General features: G+C 45.7%; 1 protein-coding gene across 1 annotated transcript; it reads left to right on the top strand.

Moving 5' to 3' along the window:
* Positions 1-62: 62 nt before the first annotated feature.
* On the top strand, positions 63-20109 carry gtf3c1 (general transcription factor IIIC subunit 1). The gene is made up of 40 exons (XM_084465691.1): positions 63-502; positions 743-952; positions 1367-1540; positions 1895-2038; positions 2336-2432; positions 2946-3069; positions 3338-3511; positions 3685-3800; positions 3964-4016; positions 4122-4444; positions 4626-4685; positions 4767-4897; positions 5005-5114; positions 5287-5440; positions 5938-6041; positions 6518-6648; positions 6855-7235; positions 7474-7619; positions 8004-8101; positions 8217-8313; positions 8478-8661; positions 8951-9050; positions 9230-9362; positions 9696-9783; positions 10426-10487; positions 10743-10851; positions 11153-11295; positions 11693-11835; positions 11922-12006; positions 12220-12332; positions 12537-12596; positions 12721-12814; positions 13166-13338; positions 13932-14870; positions 15496-15632; positions 16942-17046; positions 17536-17825; positions 18350-18864; positions 19032-19215; positions 19572-20109. Exons 1-40 carry the CDS (start codon positions 282-284, stop codon positions 19776-19778), a joined length of 6912 nt encoding a protein of 2303 aa, XP_084321817.1. The 5' UTR covers positions 63-281; the 3' UTR covers positions 19779-20109.
* The last annotated feature ends 550 nt before the right edge of the window (positions 20110-20659 follow it).

Genomic DNA, 20659 nt, shown 5'->3' with positions numbered 1-20659 from the left:
GGCTTTCGTGCATGACGTACAACGTAAGGTCGAAGTTGAAATATGACGTAAAACAGGAACTCTGCCTCTTTGCACTTGTACGCGGCTAATATCGAAGTTTTATTTCGATTAACATATGAATTCAAAGTATGTGAGTTGCCAAATATAACTCGATAAAAACAATAATTTTCCATAGCAATGTCCGGCTTTCAGAAGACCTTTCGGTAGTTGTGTTCGTCAGTTTATTGCCCTAGTTTCAAGCTAAACAGCTAACGAAGCTATTTATTTAGCATTGCCATGCCATGGATGCACTGAGTATAGTGCATGATGAGGTAGCATTAGAAGGACTTGACGGGATAACTATTCCCTCTCTGTGGATCCGTCTTGGTAACAGAAGTCCAAGTTTCCCCCTCAAACTCGACTCGTACACAAAAGAGTTCATTTGGAGATCCTTGATCAACAATGTCGACCTGGACTTCTATGAACTTCCACAGGAGAGAGTGGATGTTGTGCTGCTTGACAGGTGACTCAACATTTTGTCTAATAACTCCGGTTGTTATGCACTATGTCTATATTATTATAGGGCTAATTAGTTATAAATGGAAACCCAGCTTTTCTAGTAGATTAACGTTATATCATCCGATGTACATCTTGAAGTGTAATTTGGATGGGCGAAACTCGGTTGCTGTTATGGTCCTTCCTTGTCCCTTAGTTTTCATGAAACCCCGTGAAAACCAGACACCATGTACCATTTATGTTGCAGGTTCGCAGACATAAACCCCGATACAGGCATTCAGACGACCATAAGTTTTTCCAATGCAAAAAACGACGTCTACCCAGTCAATGTGGTATTGGACGACAAGGATGGAGTACAAGGCTCCTGCGCCTTCTATAAGCAGAGGAAAAACGTGACGAAAAATGTCCGAACTGAAGAACGTAAACAGTTGGTTTGCTTAGAGGAGGCTGTCAAGAGGTTGGTCAATGAATTGCTGCGAGGGTATGGGATGGTAGAGAGAGGGGATGGGGTCGGTATCGGATATGGCTTTTAATGTCACCTTGGGAAAGGGATATTCTTATTATATTTTAAAAGGGATTGTGTTTTGACCAACACCTACTGCCAAAACACTTGCCAGTGGTGCCTATATAAGTTAAGTAGTCGATAAATGTGTTAAAAAACAAATGGATAATAAACTATTATTATAGTATTTTTTTAAACAAAAGCCTAGGCGGCCTAACTGTGGTCAAGGTGGCCCTCCTAGATAAGGAAACACAGTAGTCTGGTTCCCAATGCGATATACACCGGCCCCATATAATAGGTCTGGTTTTTGACTGTTTTGTAGCAATCCCTTCCCTTTTCAATTCCTTACCTCTGCTTACTATCATTCAGATATGGCCGAAAGCTTGTCGTGGTGGCGTCCCAAAAGCAGCGGTTCCGCGTCCTTATTGGTGAAGACAGTGACCCTGACTTGACAATAACCGACCAATCGTACTGCATATTGGAGCGGCTGGGCCGGGCCCGCTGGCAGGGAGAGCTGCAGAGGGACCTGCACTCCTCCTTCAGGTCTGACTTTCACACTTCCATTGAGTACATTAAACGTTTCATCCATCACATTTCTACAGCATATTGCGCTATTCGGATAAAAAAAAAAGTCAGCTAGCATTTTGTGCATATTTTTCTTTAAAATAATGGTGTTTCTTAATGCTGTTCTCTTTTTAAGTGTCTTAAATGTATGACCCTGCTGAGGAAGCCTGGAATTTGTGCATTTCATTGGCATTAATGCTGCTTTTCCTTCATTTGGTCATGGAGAGAAACTTGAATCTAGTGCCATAATGCCTTTTGCGGCGATAACCTTTTGAGTCAGTTTGATTTAAGTAAATTTTAAGTAAATTTACAAGTGGTATTTCAATTGAACAGGACAGAGCCTGGGAAGTTGCACTACCTGAGAAGGTGTCTGGATCGACATGGCCTCATCACCATGCAGTCCCACGTCATACGCCTGCCCACCGGTCAACAGCAGCACTCTATACTCCTGCTGATCAAACGCTTCCACGTCCTCAGGTGTGTAACTGTAGAACAGGCACAGGCAGGTTTGTTAAATACTGGTTAAGGTTTTTGACTCCGAGTTCGAGATGAAAGGTGCCTAGCTCCCTTCATGCTCATTAATGACATGGTAGATTAGATGTTAAATGTATGTAATAAAATCGTTAATCAACAAGTTTCTTGTAGAGCTCTGTGTTTTTACCTGCTAGATTGGACATGTTCTTATAATTGATTCATTAAAATAAAAAAAGAACACTTGGTGTTAATGTGAATGTTGAACATGTCTGACAATCTCCCCCCCCCTTCCCTGTGTAGGAGGAGTAAGTATGACATTCTGATGGAAAACCTGTCCAACACTCTACAGGATGCCCCTGGCCAGATTGCCTCTATCATCACCCTCCGAGAACTACTTGTGAGTTCCTTTTTCTCCACTCCCAGTTACGATTCCCTCGCTCCTTTCTTTTTGTCTTTCACTCACATGATCTCATCTTCTTGAGATTTGGTTGAATTCCGCTGTGCCATGAGGAGAGAGGTAGCTGTCACAAGAACCGCATCTCCACCTTCTTCTTTAACTTAACTTCTTGCACGTTAACGATTCAAGTTAATGCTTGAGTAGGCAATTTAGAGGAATCAGCTAGAGAAGGGCTAGATTTTGAAAGTGTCCAACTTTCTTTTTTTTTATTGTTAGAACATTTGAAATGCTTGCGTGTAAAGACTATTTCAACAAATATTACAAAAAATGCATCTAAAATGAATTGCCCTTTAAGTGAATATTTGTATGTACAGGAGTAGTAACCTTTGCTCCTGGATACCTACCCTCGAATCTAAACGTAAAATATATCTCTTTTTAATTTGTAATACTGTCCTGTACCTCTGGGGAAAAAAAGAATAAGATCTCATCTCATTAAGGTGTTTCTCTTGGTAGAACGTGCACGAGAGGACATTCAAGCATGTGTACCACTACATGCTCTCTTACAAGCTGGTCCAGCTCGTCACCCTGCCCCTGGAAGACCTGAACCCCAGTGCCGGGCCCTGCAACACCAAGAAAGGTCCCCCTTTTAGCCACTAATGTGCACTTATTCTAGAGACTGCCGTCATATGGGGATTTGATGATGTCTTTCGAAGGAGTATGGGACTCAAATCTTAATGGCCAACATATCCAAAATTGTATTAAATCAAGTGCTTTTTCTTTGGCTTATCGGACTGATGTTGTTACTGTTAAGATCATGCCAATTGAGATGAAATGACTATCTTGAGTAACTTGAGTCCACGCAAATTTTTGATAATTGGTTTCAATGTGTGGCTTCTGTTTTCCAGGAACGAAAATAACTGTGCGCTGTCTTAAACTGCTAAAGCCCTACCAGAAGAAAGAATTAATGGTCGAGGAAGATGACGAGGAAAATGAAGATGGAGTGGGAGGGAGCAGAAAAGGTCTTCCTCAACATGATATTATCATGGAGAGAGATCTCGTTGTACAGGCCTATCACATCGGTGCGTATGATTGCTCCTCCCACTAAAACTTATATCAGGAAAAGAGTTTAGGATGTGCGGAGAATGTCATTAAATTGTAGTCAATTTCAAAACCATTTCCAAACAAGTTACTCCTAGGTTTCTTGGTTTTAACAGTTCCCCTCTCCTTCTCCTTCTTGTGTTTTGGTTTGAAGTTGTGTCTTCTGGTACGAAAGGCATCTCCCAGAGTAGTTTGCAGGTGGTGATGAACATTGGTAAGCTGGAGGCTCGTATGTTATGCCGGAGGTTGGAGAGGGACGGCATGATTAAGGTAAGCTTTGGGCCTTTTGGAATGCATAGTGGGGGTTGGCATGCAGGTTGTTCAGTTGGGATGGGAGATTTAAGTTTCAAAAAGCGCTTTTATACCTGCCATGTACCAACTTCATTTGATATCCTTGTTCACAAAATAAGTGCTGTTCCATTTTGCTTCACAGGGCTTCATGGTGGACGTTGGTCGACAGAGGACCACAAAGTTCATTGGCCACATGTGGGTATCACCTAAGAAGCTTCTTTTTCTTATTTAAAATATATGTTCTGTTCTCTCACATCAAAACCTCACATCAATACCCATTTTTCTGGTCCAACCATGCAGGTCCGTCAGCGCCAGTGACCACATGCAGCAGTTTGCAAAGGAGCGGGAACGCAACCAGCTGCTGTGTTCCTCTGAGCCCTTGCCCGAGGAGAATGCCGGGACCCCCAACTCCACTCGCAAAGCTATCCCCAACTGCAAAGCTTCCTCCACCCCCAGGCCCAAGCCCAAAACCACGAAGGGAACCCCTAAAGCGGCCAAGGACATCCAGAGAGAGGACCCTGATTTTGTAGCTAAAGGCAAGAAGCGGAGTGTGGGAAGGAGAGGCCAGAAGACGCCGGTCCCGGAGCAGCAGGCCCTGGCAACTCTTATTACACCAATCAAACGTGAGCACACTACCCCAACCTGGGATATGAGTGCCATATTATTTGTGTACAATTGAAGCTCATTGAGACGAGCTTCCTCAAGGTCAAAGCCTGAAGACCAACATACCAGCAGATTGCTGTTGAAAGTTCTATCATGACATAACAGTACTCACTTGTGTCGTTATGCTGTGTGACCGTTCAGGTGAAACGCCAGAGACTTCCGTGTCCAAGCTCTCTGCATTGGAGTCTTCCTGTGCCGCAGGTATGAGTAAGCCCCGAAGACAACATCTGTGTTGTGTTGTGAGAGAGGACATCTTGTAACAAGGAACGTTTCTCCTATCAGAGAGTTCCCAGGAGGTGGAGGGGGACTCTGTCTTGAGGCCCACGGACGGCCTGGATGAGAGAGAGGTGGACTCAGCCAGCGACGACGCCCAGAAGAGCATCAAGGTGGTGGAGGACATGCCCAAGCGGAAGGTTTGTCTGACTGCTTTTTTCCACCAATGATGAGGTTATTGGAAACTGATGTAAAAGTCGCCTGCTCTGAGTTGAAATAATACCTGTGTCTCACTGGGTCGGTGCAGAAGCAAGGGACCCGACTGGAGCGAAGTCATGAGACCTACCGTCTGCTAAAGAGGAAGAACATGATCGTGGAGGTGGTGCGCAGTGTCAAGATCGTAGAGGGACTCTATGCGTCAGTTGTTTAAAATTCTATTTTTAAATCTTTGTTTTTTTTCTGTTCTTTATATATTTTTGTCCTGTATTTTCTGCTGTGACACGTTCATTTCCCTTCTGGGATTAAATAACAATATATATCCATGAGGGACAGGGAATTATGGAGGTAAACATACAGGCTCTTAACGCAGGCTCCAGAAGATGATCAACGACGACGAGAAGCTGGACGGCTCCAGCACCAAGTGCTGCAAGAAGTCCATTCTCCGTCTCATACGCATGCTGTCCAAGGAGGGCCTGGTGAAGATGTTCAGAACCACAGTCATCCAGGACGGAGTCAGTAAGAAGGTATGTATGCACCAGGGACTTTTCCGCATGGTTGGGGAATGTGTAGAGGGATACTTTGAAGGATTGTACTAGGAATGTTTCTAAAATATTTAATGTTGGTTTTTAAGAAATGTACAAATATTCCACCTTCAATACAATTGTTGACTCTGATTATGCCTTTGAATCTACATGTCAACACTTTGGTTAATCATAGTAAAACATACCACTTCAATTTTAAAGTTAACTTAAAATATACACATTATGCATTGGTAGTTAAAATAGTACTACAAATAGTTATAGAACCACTGGTTCAAATCCCTTATCATCATATTGGTTAGTTCTTATACTCCTTATCTGCTGGAATAGTTTGCAAATGTCTTTGTTTGACCTCAATCTCAAACCCTTTATTGAAGTAATGATATCTGAATAGGAAAAAAGGAATGGTTTGTATTAACCTTTTGAAACTACATTTCCCCTAACTCATGGCCTCTCCCTACCTTTACTATTCCTGCTCACAGGTGGAATTTGTAGTTCATCCGTCGGTACAACCCAACGACAACATGGTGAAGAGTGCTATAGAGCAGGTCCGGTTCAGGATTTCCGGCTCCTACGCTGTTGCACGGTCAGTACAGCCGGCATGTATAGCCAATAGCAGGGTTCTGCCGTGTCTGGTTCAGCTCTGTAAACAAAACCTGTGTTCTCTTTAAGCTGTGCAGTGTTAAGGGAACATGTGCAGAAAACAAAGTGAACCCATGTGCAAAGCAATTTCCTTATACTTTTGATTGCCCGATCTATCTATATTTAGTTTTATTCTGCATAGCCAAGCTTTTCCCTCTTTTTATATCTCACACTCTCTCTGTCTCTCTCTCCTTCACTCTCTGCCCTTCTGTTCTGTGGTCACTCCGTTTCTCTGTTTCTCTGTTTCTCTGGTATCTCTCTGTCTCTTTTGCTCTCTGTTCTGTGGTCTCTCTCTGTCTCTTTTGCTCTCTGTTCTGTGGTCTCTCTCTGTGTCTCTATTCTGTGGTCTCTCTCTGTGTCTCTCTTGTCCTCTGTCTCTCTACCATCTCTTCTGTGGTCTCCATTCTCCGCCTCACTCAGTGTGCAGCAGGAGCAGGCCAAACAGGGGATGGAGTTGAGCAACACCAGTGCCCACGCCCCTAATTCAAAGAAGAACAAGGCGGTCAAAAATACAAGCCCAGAAGCACAGGATGCATTTATGCCAACAACAGGTTCTGTTCTTTTTTATATTCATTTTTTTAATGTATTTAAACCAAGATCTTGTCTCTCTCATGTTATCTATGTATTCATTTGTGATACAGTTCCACAGCTATTCTGTTAAGAATAGCTATGGAACAGTATCACCACAGGTGGGTCACGGTGTTGTTCATCTTCTCTCTCTCTCTCTTTGTGCGTGTGTGTCTCTCTCTCTCCATAGTCCGAGGACTGAGCAGGACGTTGGGTTTCCAGCCCAAGATGCACCGTCTGCGTCTTGTCCACACCTTCCTCTGGTACGTGGTGTACGGCCCGTACCAGAAGGGATCCAGAGGGACGGATTCCCCTAAGCCATCACAACCGGCAGAAGACAATACAACCTCCTCCTCCTCTTCCTCCTCCCACTCCTCCTCCAGTAAGGTCATTTTACCGCCCGCACCGGAGAACGGACAAAACGGTGAAATTTTGAATCCTTCCGACTGCGAAAACACACACGGCGCCGAAAACGCTTCAATTCCGCAAAAGTCTGGCGAGACGGCTATCCCGGGAGATGAGGATTCAGTGCAGATGCTGAAACCAAGATCTTCGGAATGCAATGCGAAGGGTGAGTGAGATGTGCTTTCCAATACATCATCCTGAGCCCGTTCAGACGAGAGGTGCCGCATGGGTAGAGTATGTAGGAGGCAGGACATGACGCCAAAAGTATGCAGCAGAAGTCAGCATTGATTTCATATACAACCGAGAATCACATTGTGTCCGACTTTCGTGCCTGTGTGAAATGCCTATTGGAGTGTTTAGGCGGCTGCCAAAATAAAGTCTCTGTTGACGCTGCCGTCCTGCAGTCTTTGCGGACGAGCTGTCTTGGAAGAGGTACCTGCCTCCGCTCCGTGTCCACAAGGAGTTTGGCCACGGCTGGGCCCTGGTGAGCGACGTGGTGCTATGCCTGCCTCTCTCCATCTTCGTCCAGGTCACACAGATAAACTTTAAGGTACTCTCAAACGCACGCACGGTTTCTACCTTCTGCATCTGTGTTGCAATTCTGAATCTAAAGTAGCAATCTGTAACCATATTAGAGTTTTGGATCTTTATTGGCTTTATGAATCTATAGTAGAATTCTCAATCTAATATCAGCGGCAAAGACGTTTGAGCGTTTTGATTGACAAGCCTTGCTCTTGTGAGGCAGTAGTGCTAACCACGGAGCCACCATGCCAGATCTTTAGCTGCATGTTGGTCTTCTGAAGCCATACCAGGACCCAACAGTCCACCCATCTCCTCAACAGAAGACACAAGGCTATTTTCACATCGTGTGTCTGTTTGGTGTGTGTGTGTGTGGGTGCTAATGGATGTGATGTATTCTGATTCCTGCACACAGATCGAGGGACTGGATGAGTACCTCAACGACCCTGTGAAGCAGCACTACCTCGTCAGAGTCCTCCCCGCGCAGATCAAAAGGCAGCTGCTTTACAAACGGTCAGTTTTAATATGGGTACATTTTATATGTATATTTAAAATGTCTACACATGCCGTGTCATGCGAAACAACACACTTATTAATAGTATTAATAGTATTTAATCTTTGCTTTTAGGAAGTATATTTTCGCATTCTACGAGAACTTGCAGAAGTTGGTCTACATGGGCCTGTTGCAGTTTGGTCCGATGGAGAAGTTCCAGGATAAGGACCAGGTATGAAGTGCTTTATGACGCTGCTGCTGTGTCCTACAGTGACTCATCTCCACACAATATTCTTGTCTTTAATTTATAGATAACACGTTGTGTCCTCTATCTACAGAGCTTTTTTTTTCCCTTTCCATCTGCTTCAACCACATGTCCTTCTGACCTCCGTCCAGGTGTTCATATTCATCAGGCAGCACGCCACCATCGTGGACACGACCAGCGCAGAGCCCCACTATTGGCAGGTGACCGAGAACCCAGACAAGCCCTTCGAGAGGCGCCAGTACCACTTCACCACTGCAGACGACGTGGAGAACTACTGGTTCGACCTCCTCTGCGTCTGCCTCAACACACCCCTGGGTACCACGCATGTTGTTATTATGTTGTAATAGACATGTCTGTCAAGAGTGAGTCAGAGACACGTGTGTGTGTGTGTGTGTGTGTGTGTGTGTGTGTGTGTGTGTGTGTGTGTGTGTGTGTGTGTGTGTGTGTGTGTGTGTGTGTGTGTGTGTGTGTGTGTGTGTGTGAAAAAATGGGAACACCCACTGTAGTGCCAATGTTAAATGCTATCAGTGGCTGTCATGGCTTTCAAGTTGTATTTATGTAGTTTTACTGATATTTCACGAATGTACGATCATGTTTTTATCAGGACTGGTGAGGGGCAAGCGGGGAGCGGAGAAGGAGATCACTATGCCCTCTTTAGTGCTTCCCGATCGCTCCCGGTTCCTCAAACTGGCCTATCTCCTCAAGTAGGTGGTCGCCTTCAGAAAAACAAATCCAATCCCCGAAAAAATGTATAGAATACAAATTCTTCCTTAGAGGAACAAAAATACAAACGCGTGTTTGATTGGTAAATTTCTTCAGGATTTTTTTTCATTTTGCTTTGATTTTGATTTCTTTCCGCTTCCCTTGTTCTGTTTGAATACAGGGGCAGGCGTGACGAGTTGGACGACGGTTCGACTCCAGGGGACGGTAAAGGCGCGGGTGGTCTGGACTCCGAGTTCTTTGCTCACCTGAAGCGTAACTGGCTGTGGACCAACTACCTCCTAGCTTGTAAAAAGGTATGCACTCCGAGTATGAGTTGCACGCATTTGATTTTCCCGTACACATTGACATTCATGACGGTGGTTCGATCTAAATTTACATTTTCATTACCAATATTGTTGCACTCTTTTCAAAACGTATGTATTTAACAAAAATAAAAAATATATGCTTTTAGAGTTCATTATTTATACATTTTGATGCATCAGGTTTATCAATATGCGTGGTTTGTGTTGTGAATGAATTTCTTTACTCATTGTAGCTTATTATTATGCACTCTCCAAATAAACATTATTACATAGAAACACAAGCTAAAAAGTGTGTCTGTGTCTCTGCCTGTATGGTTTATCCAGAATTTGATTGACGGAGAGTTGATCAACAGCAAGATGAGGCTGAAAAGCCTGCTGAGCAAGAACGCTCTCAGGCTGGCCCTCAAAGCAGGTGAGTGGCCTGCTCTTTCTCCCCTTACGCCCAAACAACATTGTTCAAATTGTTGATGATCCATAAATAAGTCAGTTTAAATTTATGATGATGATTTATGATTCAATTCATGATGTACTATTAGGCCTGGGCAATAAAACAATAAATGATCGTATCATGATAGACCTTTGATCAATATCAATATAAAACATGCTCAATATATATCGATAAGAGACTGGACCATCTAGGTCCAGTCTCTAGCAGCTGGGTTTGTTACACAAACACAGTTCCATACTTATTTACAATATTTGAGTGTTTTTCCATTGTTGTATCGACATTGGAGTATTTATCGATGAAGATCAGTGGAAGGTCATATTAAGTGTTAAACAGAAGTGTTTAAATCCAGCATGGTAATTTAGTTACCATGTTATATTGTGATATGTCTTTCAGCCATATCGCCCAGGCCTATGTACTATTTCATAAATATATCTTCTTGTCTCCTTCTGATTCCTAAAGCTACTCTGTACTCATTTTTTATAGCTATTGCAATGAAGATATTGGGCTTTCATTATTCTCTGCCTTGGATAAATGTCTCTTTGGACTAAAGCATCTTCTGAATGACTTAATGCTAAATGACTGAAATGCCGATGCCTGTCCTCACAGGAGAATCCACTGCACCTCGCGGCATGACCACCAAGCGGGCCAGGGTGATGGAGTTTGCAGAGGTAGTCCACGTTGTTTTCTTCATGAAACAAAATCAATACGAAACAAATCTTCAAAAATAAAATATTCTATTAGACTTCTGTTTATTTTTTCACATTTACATCCTGTTATATTCAAATCCCTAGCCTGGTATTGCAATTGACAATGCTCTATTTAAAGTAGTATCAAATGCGTCCAGTAGTTTTAGATGTAAGCTCTTGTGCACGGGTTACCGTATAATTTCTAATTCACTATGGCCTGTTGTGTCATGTGACCAGGTGGGGGTGGAACCAGCCGGCAGGAATCAGCAGGTGATTGGCGGGAAGAGACAGAAGAGGAAGAGGACCAGGAAGGAGGTGGTCAAGGTGCCTCGCAAGAAGAGAAAAGGTAGCAATGCTTTATGAAGACTGAGGATGGATAAGGTGAAACTTGGCCATCGATTTGATTGCTAAGACCTGATATTTCATCATCATTTCATCATGTCTTTGCACGTATGAAACCCAGCTGCATGAGCAAAAAATAAGATATTATTTTTATGTGATAACCGAGAACAGGGATGTAAATCCAGCATTTTTGTCTAGCACTGGCCTGAGAAGTGTACACTGTAATTGCCATGTGTGGGTAGACAAACCACATCAAGCCACTGGGCTTGATGTGACTCTGACCCCCTGCCCTGTGTGTTTGCCAGAGGCCAAGACGCGTGTGCCGGCCCACGACGAGGCAGACCACCGGGCCTTGAAGATGATGACCCGACAGCGGGTCTTCTGGTCCCTGCAGGAGGACTCCATGCTGATGCTGTGTGGAGTAGCGGCCAAGCTTCTCAACGACAAGGCAAGACAAATACACTCACTCACTGACTGACTGACCCACCTCTTCTACTTTAAATATTCAGCACACACTGCTTTGATCCAAAGCAGTGGATTCATTTATTTATTCAGGTAGATGACATCTTGTTTTATGTCTCTATTGATTACCTTTGTCTGTTCTGTGCTAATTGTGTGCTGCTACCTTGGCCTGGGCTCACTTGTAAAAGAGATATCTATCTCAGTGTGATTTCTCCCTGGTTAAATAAAGGTTAAATTAGCAGATTTTCAAAAACAGCTTGTAACGGCGGTGGTATAATATGGGACCTTTAAGACCAAGAGTCATTGAAAATCAATACCTTAATACTAAACAACGAGGGGACCCCTGCCGGTGTAATGATGAGTCCCCTGCTGCCGTGTTGCAGCTGACGCGTCCGTTCGTCCCTTACTGCGTGGTGCGGGACATGCTGCAAGCCGAGCTGGAGAACTCCATGGACAAGACCTCTCTGGCAGTGGGCCGCCGCACCAGATACATCCTCAAGAACCCCCAGACCCTGCTCAACCACAGGTCTGGTGCCGCACGCACGCACGCACACTCGACACACACACATGCACGCGGACACACACTGATGTGGACTCTGCTCCGTGTTGCAGGATCTGTCTGGCTGAGGTCTACCAGGACAAGGCTCTGATGGACCAGTTGGAGCTAAAGAAACCAGCCGATCCAAACAAACTAGAGGTCTGTTAATACATTTTATTTGATTTGTTTTTAACAACGATGCAATATGAAGCAAAAAACTATTAATTAAAAATTTTAATCCTTATATAGTGATACTATCTCTGAATAGGGATACTTTCCCTGTGTTGTTATGGATAGTATCTGTATAGTGATACTATCTCTGCATTGTTATGTATATTATCTCCATAGTGATGCATCTCTGTGTTGTTTTAGGATTGTGCACAAGCGTTCAGTGAGTACACGCGGCTACTGAGGCACAAGTTCAGCTCCTCGACGATTGCCTGTGATGTCACTCTCCCCGAAACCAAGTCACTGCTCTTCTCTCGGTACTAGAGTACTATTACGTTTTAGAATATACTTTGGTTTTACGATCCTTTTACGATCCAATTTAACTTAAGTGTGTGTGTGTGTGTGTGTGTGTGTGTGTGTGTGTGTGTGTGTGTGTGTGTGTGTGTGTGTGTGTGTGTGTGTGTGTGTGTGTGTGTGTGTGTGTGTGTGTGTGTGTGTGTGTGTGTGTGTGTGTGTGTCAGGTACAAGGTCTTCACGATAGACCATGAACAACAGAGGACCTTCAAAGATGCTCTTTCCTGGTAAGTGATGATTGTTTTATTTTTTTCCTCTGGGGAGTTTTTCACAGTCGTGAATGGTACGTTGTGCTCTACTGTGTAACGGTACATTGAAACAAGCCGGTGTATCGTTTCATTGTGAGCGCAGTACGGAGGACATCCACGCCATAGTGCTGCACAACCTCATCCAGAGCACCCTGGTCATGTCCAACTCCCAGATGAAGTCCACCCGCTCCTTTCAGGTATGGTGAACCTATTCATTTGTGTGATTTGACCAACGTTTATAACATGCATTACTACGACTCATGTCGTGTATAAGGATCAATTGTTCCAGGTATTCATGCTTTTTAGTTTTTAACTCTTATTTAAATGTTTGGTCAATTGTTTTTTCCATCCTGTTACTTTAATGGTTCTGTCACCGCTGTGTCTGAATTTTATGTAATGCATTTGCATTTTATGTGTCTTATTCTGTTCAGAAAGTTGACTTACCCTCTGCTCTATTTGAATGGTATTTTGTTATTCTAATCTACCCTTTGTGGTGCAGGGTGTATACAAGCTCACATCCAGTGTCCCACCTCTTCTCTGCTCCCCAGACCTTCCACATGTACAGCCTGTTCAACCAGGAGGTCCTGTGCCAGGTGTTCATCCAGTGCCGGAAGAGGGGTCTGGTGAACCGCCGGCGCGTCCACAAGGCCTACGGGCCCAAGAAGAACCGCGCCCTGCCCATCCTGCCCATGTCCTACCAGCTCTCCCAGACCTACTACAAGTGAGTGGGACTGGTCGCCGGTGTCAAGGGTGTCGCTCCACTCATTAAAGGTTGTATCAGCGATGTTGGGTGACCTCACTTCTGTTGGTATTTGAAGCGAGATCCCAAACAAACAGAGCCAGCCTCGCCCCTCCCTTCCGTCTTTGTGTATCCAGTAAAAACTATCATGAACACAGCGCAAAACCCCACAACACCTACCCCTTGTCAGTGATTGGTTAGTTTGTTTTTGTGTACGATCTCGGAGCATATGCTGCCTACAGAGATGAATGAACGTGATCATTTATGTTTTGTCCTAGAATCGCTGATACAACCTTTAATAATAAAGTGTTTTGGTATTTTGGGTATGATGTTAGTTTTCTTGTACAATGCTCTTGTGTAGATTGTCTGTGTAGATTGTGTAGGCTTGTTGTTGACCATTAGCATTGACATCTATGCGATTTCAATAGGACTGATTAGTAAACAATACGCTTCATATGTCAGCGGTCACATTTTGTGTCTAATATTTACAATTTTGTCATGATAATAATTGGTGTTTTGTATTGGCTTAAATGTCGGTGCCTGGCATTCATGTTTAACAACTCCTCCCCGGGCAGGTGCTTTACGTGGCGTTTCCCCACCGCCCTCTGCACCGACGCCTTCCGCTTCTTACGAGCGCTGCGCGACAACGGCACGGGCGACAGCCGCAAGACCACCAGCTTCTACAGCGAGGCCGAGAGCAGGCTGGACGTCCTGCAGGCTTCGAGCGACCCCGTGCCCACGGAGGCGAGTCTGGTGGAGAGCGATGTGACGAAGGACAAAGGGGAAGGGGACACCGGTGGCCAAAAGAGAACCGAAGGGGATACTGGTGACCTCAAGGGAACAGACGGGGACACCAGCGACCTCAAGGCAACGGACGGGGACACTGGTGACCTCAAGGGAACGGACGGGGACACCAGTGACCTCAAGGCAACGGACGGGGACACTGGTGACCTCAAGGGAACAGACGGGGACACCAGCGACCTCAAGGCAACGGACGGGGACACTGGTGACCTCAAGGGAACGGACGGGGACACCAGCGACCACACGGGACCTGCCAAGGAGCCTGTAAGCGAGGCATTGATCCAGACAGACGGCGTAGATACGGTCAGCGGTGCTGGACCAGGTGGGTCCAATCATAGCAAAGAAGGAGAAGAACCTGTGGAGATGGAAGAAGACAACAGGGAAGGAAAAGTCCCACAGAACCAGTGCAGCGCACCGCAGGACTCCTTCATGGTTAACGCTGGAGGCATAGTTCCACCCTCCAGACCCGACGAGTCGTCCTCGGCTCAGGACGAGCAGCCCGCGGCGGGCCCCGTGGTGGACGGCCCCACCCCGTCGTTGGAGGACCACCAGGATCTGTCGGACATGATGCACCTTTCCCTGGACTCCCCGGGGGGGATGTGCGCCGCGGCCCTGACCCTGATGTCCCTGGGTCTGCTGTCGGTGCACGTGTCCATCCCCAAGGAGGTGGTGTTGGTGGACAACACCGTGGGGAAGAACGACGTGGTCAAGAGGTGAGGCTTCATGATCGGACGATGTTGTTCGGACGTGGAACTGGCTTTAAGCCTCTGTCATGGAGATCATAGAGGTATCTGGTCATACTGGTTTAACCAACGAATCCCTGAGGAAGATTGTGCAACGTGTGAAAAAAGTGGTTGGACCCACCACAATTATAATGTCCATCGTAGAACGTAGGGCTGCTCGATTATGGAAGAAATATTGAAATCCCGATTATTCAAAAGATTCTTTTTAAGTTTGAAAACATGATGCATTTATTCAGCATTTCTTTCCAAAACAACACTTTGTAACTGAGAACTCGAAATCGCGATCAAAATTAGATTATTTGCGCAGTCCTAATAGAACGTATGACAAAACTGTTTGTTCCCGCAAATCCAGGTTGTAGATGACGTAACAAATGGCAAACTGGGTTAACCGATAAATATGGGACGTAGATCAGAAAACAGAGTAAATAATAAACGCCTACAAATATCAGAAGGTCACAACTAGAACGAACTGCGCTACAGACGGTACATATGTGTTTTCCGCCAACCATTCCCATCCCATCTCTGTAAATACAAACGGCACATTCTACTTGTTAAATGAATGTAACTTTTAACGACTTTTAACCCGGTCTTTCAGAATGACTGCACTAGAGGAAGAGGATGAAGAGGATGATGATGCTGATGACGGTGAAGTGAAGAAGAGGCTGCCGGGGAAAGCTACGGTCTCACACACCAGCTACCTCATGATGAAGGGCTACTGCTATCCTGGCTTAGGTAACTGGTACTACCTCTCTCCATAGAGAGTACTGGTACTCACTATGTAGTACTACCTCTATCCTGGCATAGTACTGGTACTCACTATGTGGTACAACCTCTATCATGGCATAGTACTGGTACTCACTATGTGGTACAACCTCTATCCTGGCATAGTACTGGTACTCACTATGTGGTACTACCTCTATCCTGCCATAGTACTGGTACTACCTAGCCTGGCTATTGCCAAACCAAGCTCAATCGTAGATTGCACGTTGGTATGGGGAAGCTGCTGTCATTTTCTTCAGCACAAGAGGCGTGATCAACGGGCAGAGTTAAATTGAGTCTGTACACAATTGGCTGCTTGTTGTCGCTTCCCTGTCGTCATTGTGTTAAACCAGCCAATAGTATGCCAGGGGGAAAAGCCAGCTTGGTAATTGGCTCCCGCAAAAACGTATCGAAACTAGAAAGAAATGTATTGGCCTTCTCCAGACCCTTCTGCAGGGCGAACTCAAATCGCTGGCAGAATGGCTACCCAGTCTAGGTACTACCTGTATCCTGGCATAGTATTAGTACTCACTATGTAGTACTACCTCTATCCTGGCATAGTACTGGTACTCACTATGTAGTACTACCTCTATCCTGGCATAGTACTGGTACTCACTATGTAGTACTACCTCTATCCTGGCATAGTACTGGTACTCACTATGTAGTACTACCTCTATCCTGGCATAGGTAACTGGTACTCACCATGTAGTACTACCTCTATCCTGGCATAGTACTGGTACTACCTGTCTCCTGGCATAGTACTGGTACTCACTATGTAGAACTACCTCTATCCTGGAATAGTACTGGTACTCACTACTACCTAGTATTACCTCTATCCTGGAATAGTACTGCATTACAGAGTACATTACATGCAGATACATATTGCCTGAAAACAAATATATGCATGATTTTTATTTGATAGCAGCAGTTCATCGTGTATTATTAATAGAGCACTTGCATTTGGTACAAAGTCCTTTTTAGTTAAACATTGCAAAGGCACACTTTCAACAGAGCGGACCAGTGGAGCCAGACTTTTTGTCCATCACTCATTCAGTATTCATGTTAAATTTTTCACATTTGTCAACCACAAACATGCCACTCACATTCTGGTCAGCCTGTCTCCGTAAAGTCAGGTACCACTTCGGCCATGCGGGAGGTAGGGGGTAGTCCTAGGGGGTCATCTCAGGAAGAGGGCGGTCGCTGGGGTCGGCTGTGGTTGTGGACTAGGAATACCTAATCAAGACTGCGGTCAGTTTCAATTTAATTTATTTCCTGTGTGTAGTGCAACTTCGTAACCTCAGCACCTGTGACAACATCGTGGTGGACCCCTGCACCTTGAGGTTCAAGCTACGCGACACGCCTGCTCATCAGATATTCAGCGCGCAGAGTAAGTACAGATCACACCTTTCTCAGTGTCCAGCTCCACACTATCGGATTCACAGAAACACATCGGTGCCTCTTAGTTGCATTCATTCTCATCCTCTTCATCTCCATCTTCCTTTCCTTCATCTGATCTCAATCTTCTTTATATCCATCTTCATCTATATATAAATTTTTCTCCCTCGCTTTATTCTCCTTTCTATTATTGTCTTTCACCTTCACCCCCTTTGTCTTCATCTCTTTCACGTATTCATCTTGGTCTCCTTTGGCTCTGGCTTCCATCACCCTCTTCATACTCCGCTTTCTCCCATCTGTCCTCATCGTATTCACCTTCCGCTTCATAACGTCCTTCAATGTCCTTCATGATGTTTCGACTTCCTCGTCATCATTTCCTGTTATCTCCTTCACTTTGTCCGCCTTCCTCCACATAATCTAATTTGAGTCACCTTCCTCTTCCTCCTCTCCTGTCTGTTCCTCCTCCTCCTCCTCCTCCCAGACTCCCCTCCGCTGGACCTGACCCGGTGCGGCCCGTCCCTGGTCCCTGCGGTCCTCTCCCGCAGCATCTGCCTGCCCTCCCCCTCCTCCATGGCGGGGCAGGGCTGGGCCGCCCCGCTGACGGCCTACTGGGGCTTCTCCCAGCAGGACACGGAGGCCTGCAGGGCGCTCCGGGCCAGTCTGGACCAGGCCGGGGAGGGCGGCCTGGGGGAGGAGCAGCTCCACCGGGACCACGCCCGCCTGGAGGAGCCCCTGGAGGGACGCACCCGCGGCCTGCAGCAGTACATGCAGGTGAGGGGGGGGGGGGGGGGGGGGGGGGTGGGTGTGTGTGTGTGTGTGTGTGTGTGTGTGTGTGTGTGTGTGTGTGTGTGTGTCTTTTTGTGTGTGTCAGTGGGCCATTGTGTTCGCTATCGATTATTAATACCCTAACCCTATCATGACATTTTCTACTGTTAAAGGTTAATTGCAATTTGTTTACAATCAAGTTCTGACTCGTTTCTACAAAAATAATTGATGGCCATGACACAATCACAAGTTCCTTATCGGACGATTAATTTGAATACATTTATGTTTATATACATATTTTACGTTGATGAAATTAAGAATAACTGCCTCTTCCCGTTCAGGCTCATATTCATGATACAAACAACCAAGATATTATGAAATTATCATTAGTAGCTCTTGCACTTATTAATTTTCTGTCATTTAGATGACTGCTGCGACACTTATCCCACCTTTTTCAGTGCTCCTGGCTTTGTGTGCTTTGGGTGTCCCGTCCTATTCGATCCTACCTAACCCTGTTACGGCGTGTGCAGGTGCTGGAGGAGGAGTGCCAGGTGGTCCAGGTGGGGGCGCTGGGGGTGCGCTGGGTGCTGGCGGAGCACGCCCGGCCGTGGCTGCTGACGGTGCGCCTGAAGCCCGGGCTCTCGCAGGGCTACACCAAGGGCCGTCTGCGGCCCCGCTGGCAGACCAGGCACAGCATCCCCTTCATGCGCAAGAGGACCTCGGAGGTCACCACGACGATGGTGATGAGGATGGAGGAGGAAGAGGAGGAGGAGGAGGACGAGTCGGAGGCTGAGCCGCCCAGAAAGAGGGGGCGAGTGGGACTGAGGGGAGGAGAAAATAGCGGCGCCCTGGAGGACAGACGCGACCACGTAGCTGAGGAGAAGGAGGAGGAGGTGGGGCCGTCGGTGGAAGACGGGAAGGCGAGGAAGGGGGGAGAGGAGGGAGACGTCAGGGAGAATGGGCTCGAGAAGGAGTGTGAGGGAAGGGATAAGGAGGGAGTCTTATCCCCGCCTCCCTCAACAGCGCCGTCTGATGGCGGAGACGAGTAAGTCTGATCTGAAAAGGATCGCATGGCACCACGTTTACAAAAGAAAACCCATCCATAAGTATAAACACCAACCCGTTGCCGCTGTGTCTTCAGTTGTATAAAACATGTCGAGTTTAAAAGGGATCCTTGTTCTCTGCTCTGACTCCACGTCTGCGTGGCTCCAGGGAGATGAGCTACATCAGCCGGCCCTGGAGGATGGTGGACGGCAGCATCAACCGGCTGGCCTGTAAGGGCATGCTGGAGGGCCTCCTGTACCACGTCATGGCCCGGCCCGGCATCACCCAGCACTGCCTGGTGGAGCACTACCAGAACACGCTGCAGCCAATGGCTGTGCTCGATCTCATCCAGGTACGCACAGCACACACGCACACACCGTCTAAAGGGAGGAAGGCTGTATAGTCTATACATACACAGAATGACAATGATGATATTAACATTTGTAGTCCTTACCAGATAATTTGATATATATATTTTTTTTTTCATGTTATCTTAACATTTGTAATCCTTTTTACAGGCTATATTGACATTTGTAGTCCTTTTCATAACAGGCTGTGTTTTTAACATTTGTGGTCCTTTTTACAGGCTATATTGACATTTGTAGTACAACATGTGTTGGCATTTGTAGTCCTGTAAGGCTGTGTTCCATAACGGGCTGTGTTGACATGTGGACATGACAACAGGCTACGCTTTTCTCTCGTCTCCAGGCGCTCATAGACATGGGCTGCGTCAGGAGGAAGTCTGTAGTGAGTCGTAAAGCCACACTGTTCTCCCGCCACGCCGACCCACACGCAGAACCGGCAGCAGCAGGCCCCGGGGCCACAGACACATGGTTCTACGAGCCCACCATCAGCTGCATTCTGCGGCTCGCTCAGGTCCTGCCCAACGAACCCCATTGGAACCAGTACATCTGACCTCCGTCTGATCGTCCTTGAAGGTTCCTGGTCACCGGCGTTCATTGTTGGTTTTTTAATTAGTATTTTTTTATACGTATCGAGACCGGTCGCTAAGCTGCTTGTATTACTGGAATAAGGGCAGATTGCTCCAGTGACTACAATGGTAATGACATTTTTTCAGGATCTTCAGGCGGATGCTATCAGTCAAAATGGATTACACCACTAGTTTTCTAAATTTGGAATTCTTTACATTTGTGGTTTGTTTTGCTTTTGATTGTGGTTAACGTTTTTATTTTAAGTTATTTTTCTGTGTCTATAATTCTGTAAATAATTGTTTTGGGATTGTAAATACAAATAAATGATTTTTTCAACATATTTGTCAAATTGAGAGAAGTATGTTCATCTACTTTCCCATACAGCTCTTAAAACGGCAGGGCCTGAAATCAGTGGAACTCCCCCTGGTGGAATAATTGTGTATGTCACTAATTTTGGAGAAGTAATTTCTTAGGTACTTGGGTGCCAGGTTATTTCTTATTTTGTAGACTAAACACAGTTTAAGTTGGGAAACTCTCTCCTCCACTCTGAGCCACCTAAGACTGGAGAAGTGGTCTGGAAGAAGATGTGTTTTTGGGCCACTCTGATCAGTTTATTTTTGACAGATCTGTAGTTTGTCTTTTAGGCCTTTAGTAGTGCCAGTGTACCAAGATGTACAGTCATAGTCATAGATGAGTCATAGATACATAGTCAAGATGGCATTGAACTAGGGCATCGGCCAGGGTTTTCATGGTGTTACTATCTAAGAGGCTGGATATTCTTGCCAGGAACTTAGTCCTTTGGCTCACCTTTGAGATGACTCTTTGGGCCATAAATTCCCCTGATAGTTTGTTGTCTAATATACA

This window comes from Micromesistius poutassou, assembly GCF_964030765.1.
Source record: "Micromesistius poutassou genome assembly, chromosome: 3".
Lineage (NCBI taxonomy): Eukaryota > Metazoa > Chordata > Actinopteri > Gadiformes > Gadidae > Micromesistius > Micromesistius poutassou.
This window is presented reverse-complemented; position numbering and strand designations above follow the sequence as displayed.

Excerpts from the sequence above, each read along its gene's own strand:
- gtf3c1 (XM_084465691.1), top strand. The coding sequence starts at position 282 with ATGGATGCACTGAGTATAGTGCATGATGAGGTAGCATTAGAAGGACTT. Across the intron at positions 6,042-6,517 it reads GGCTCCTACGCTGTTGCACG|TGTGCAGCAGGAGCAGGCCA; the intron begins GTCAGTACAGCC and ends CGCCTCACTCAG. Across the intron at positions 17,047-17,535 it reads TCAGATATTCAGCGCGCAGA|ACTCCCCTCCGCTGGACCTG; the intron begins GTAAGTACAGAT and ends TCCTCCTCCCAG.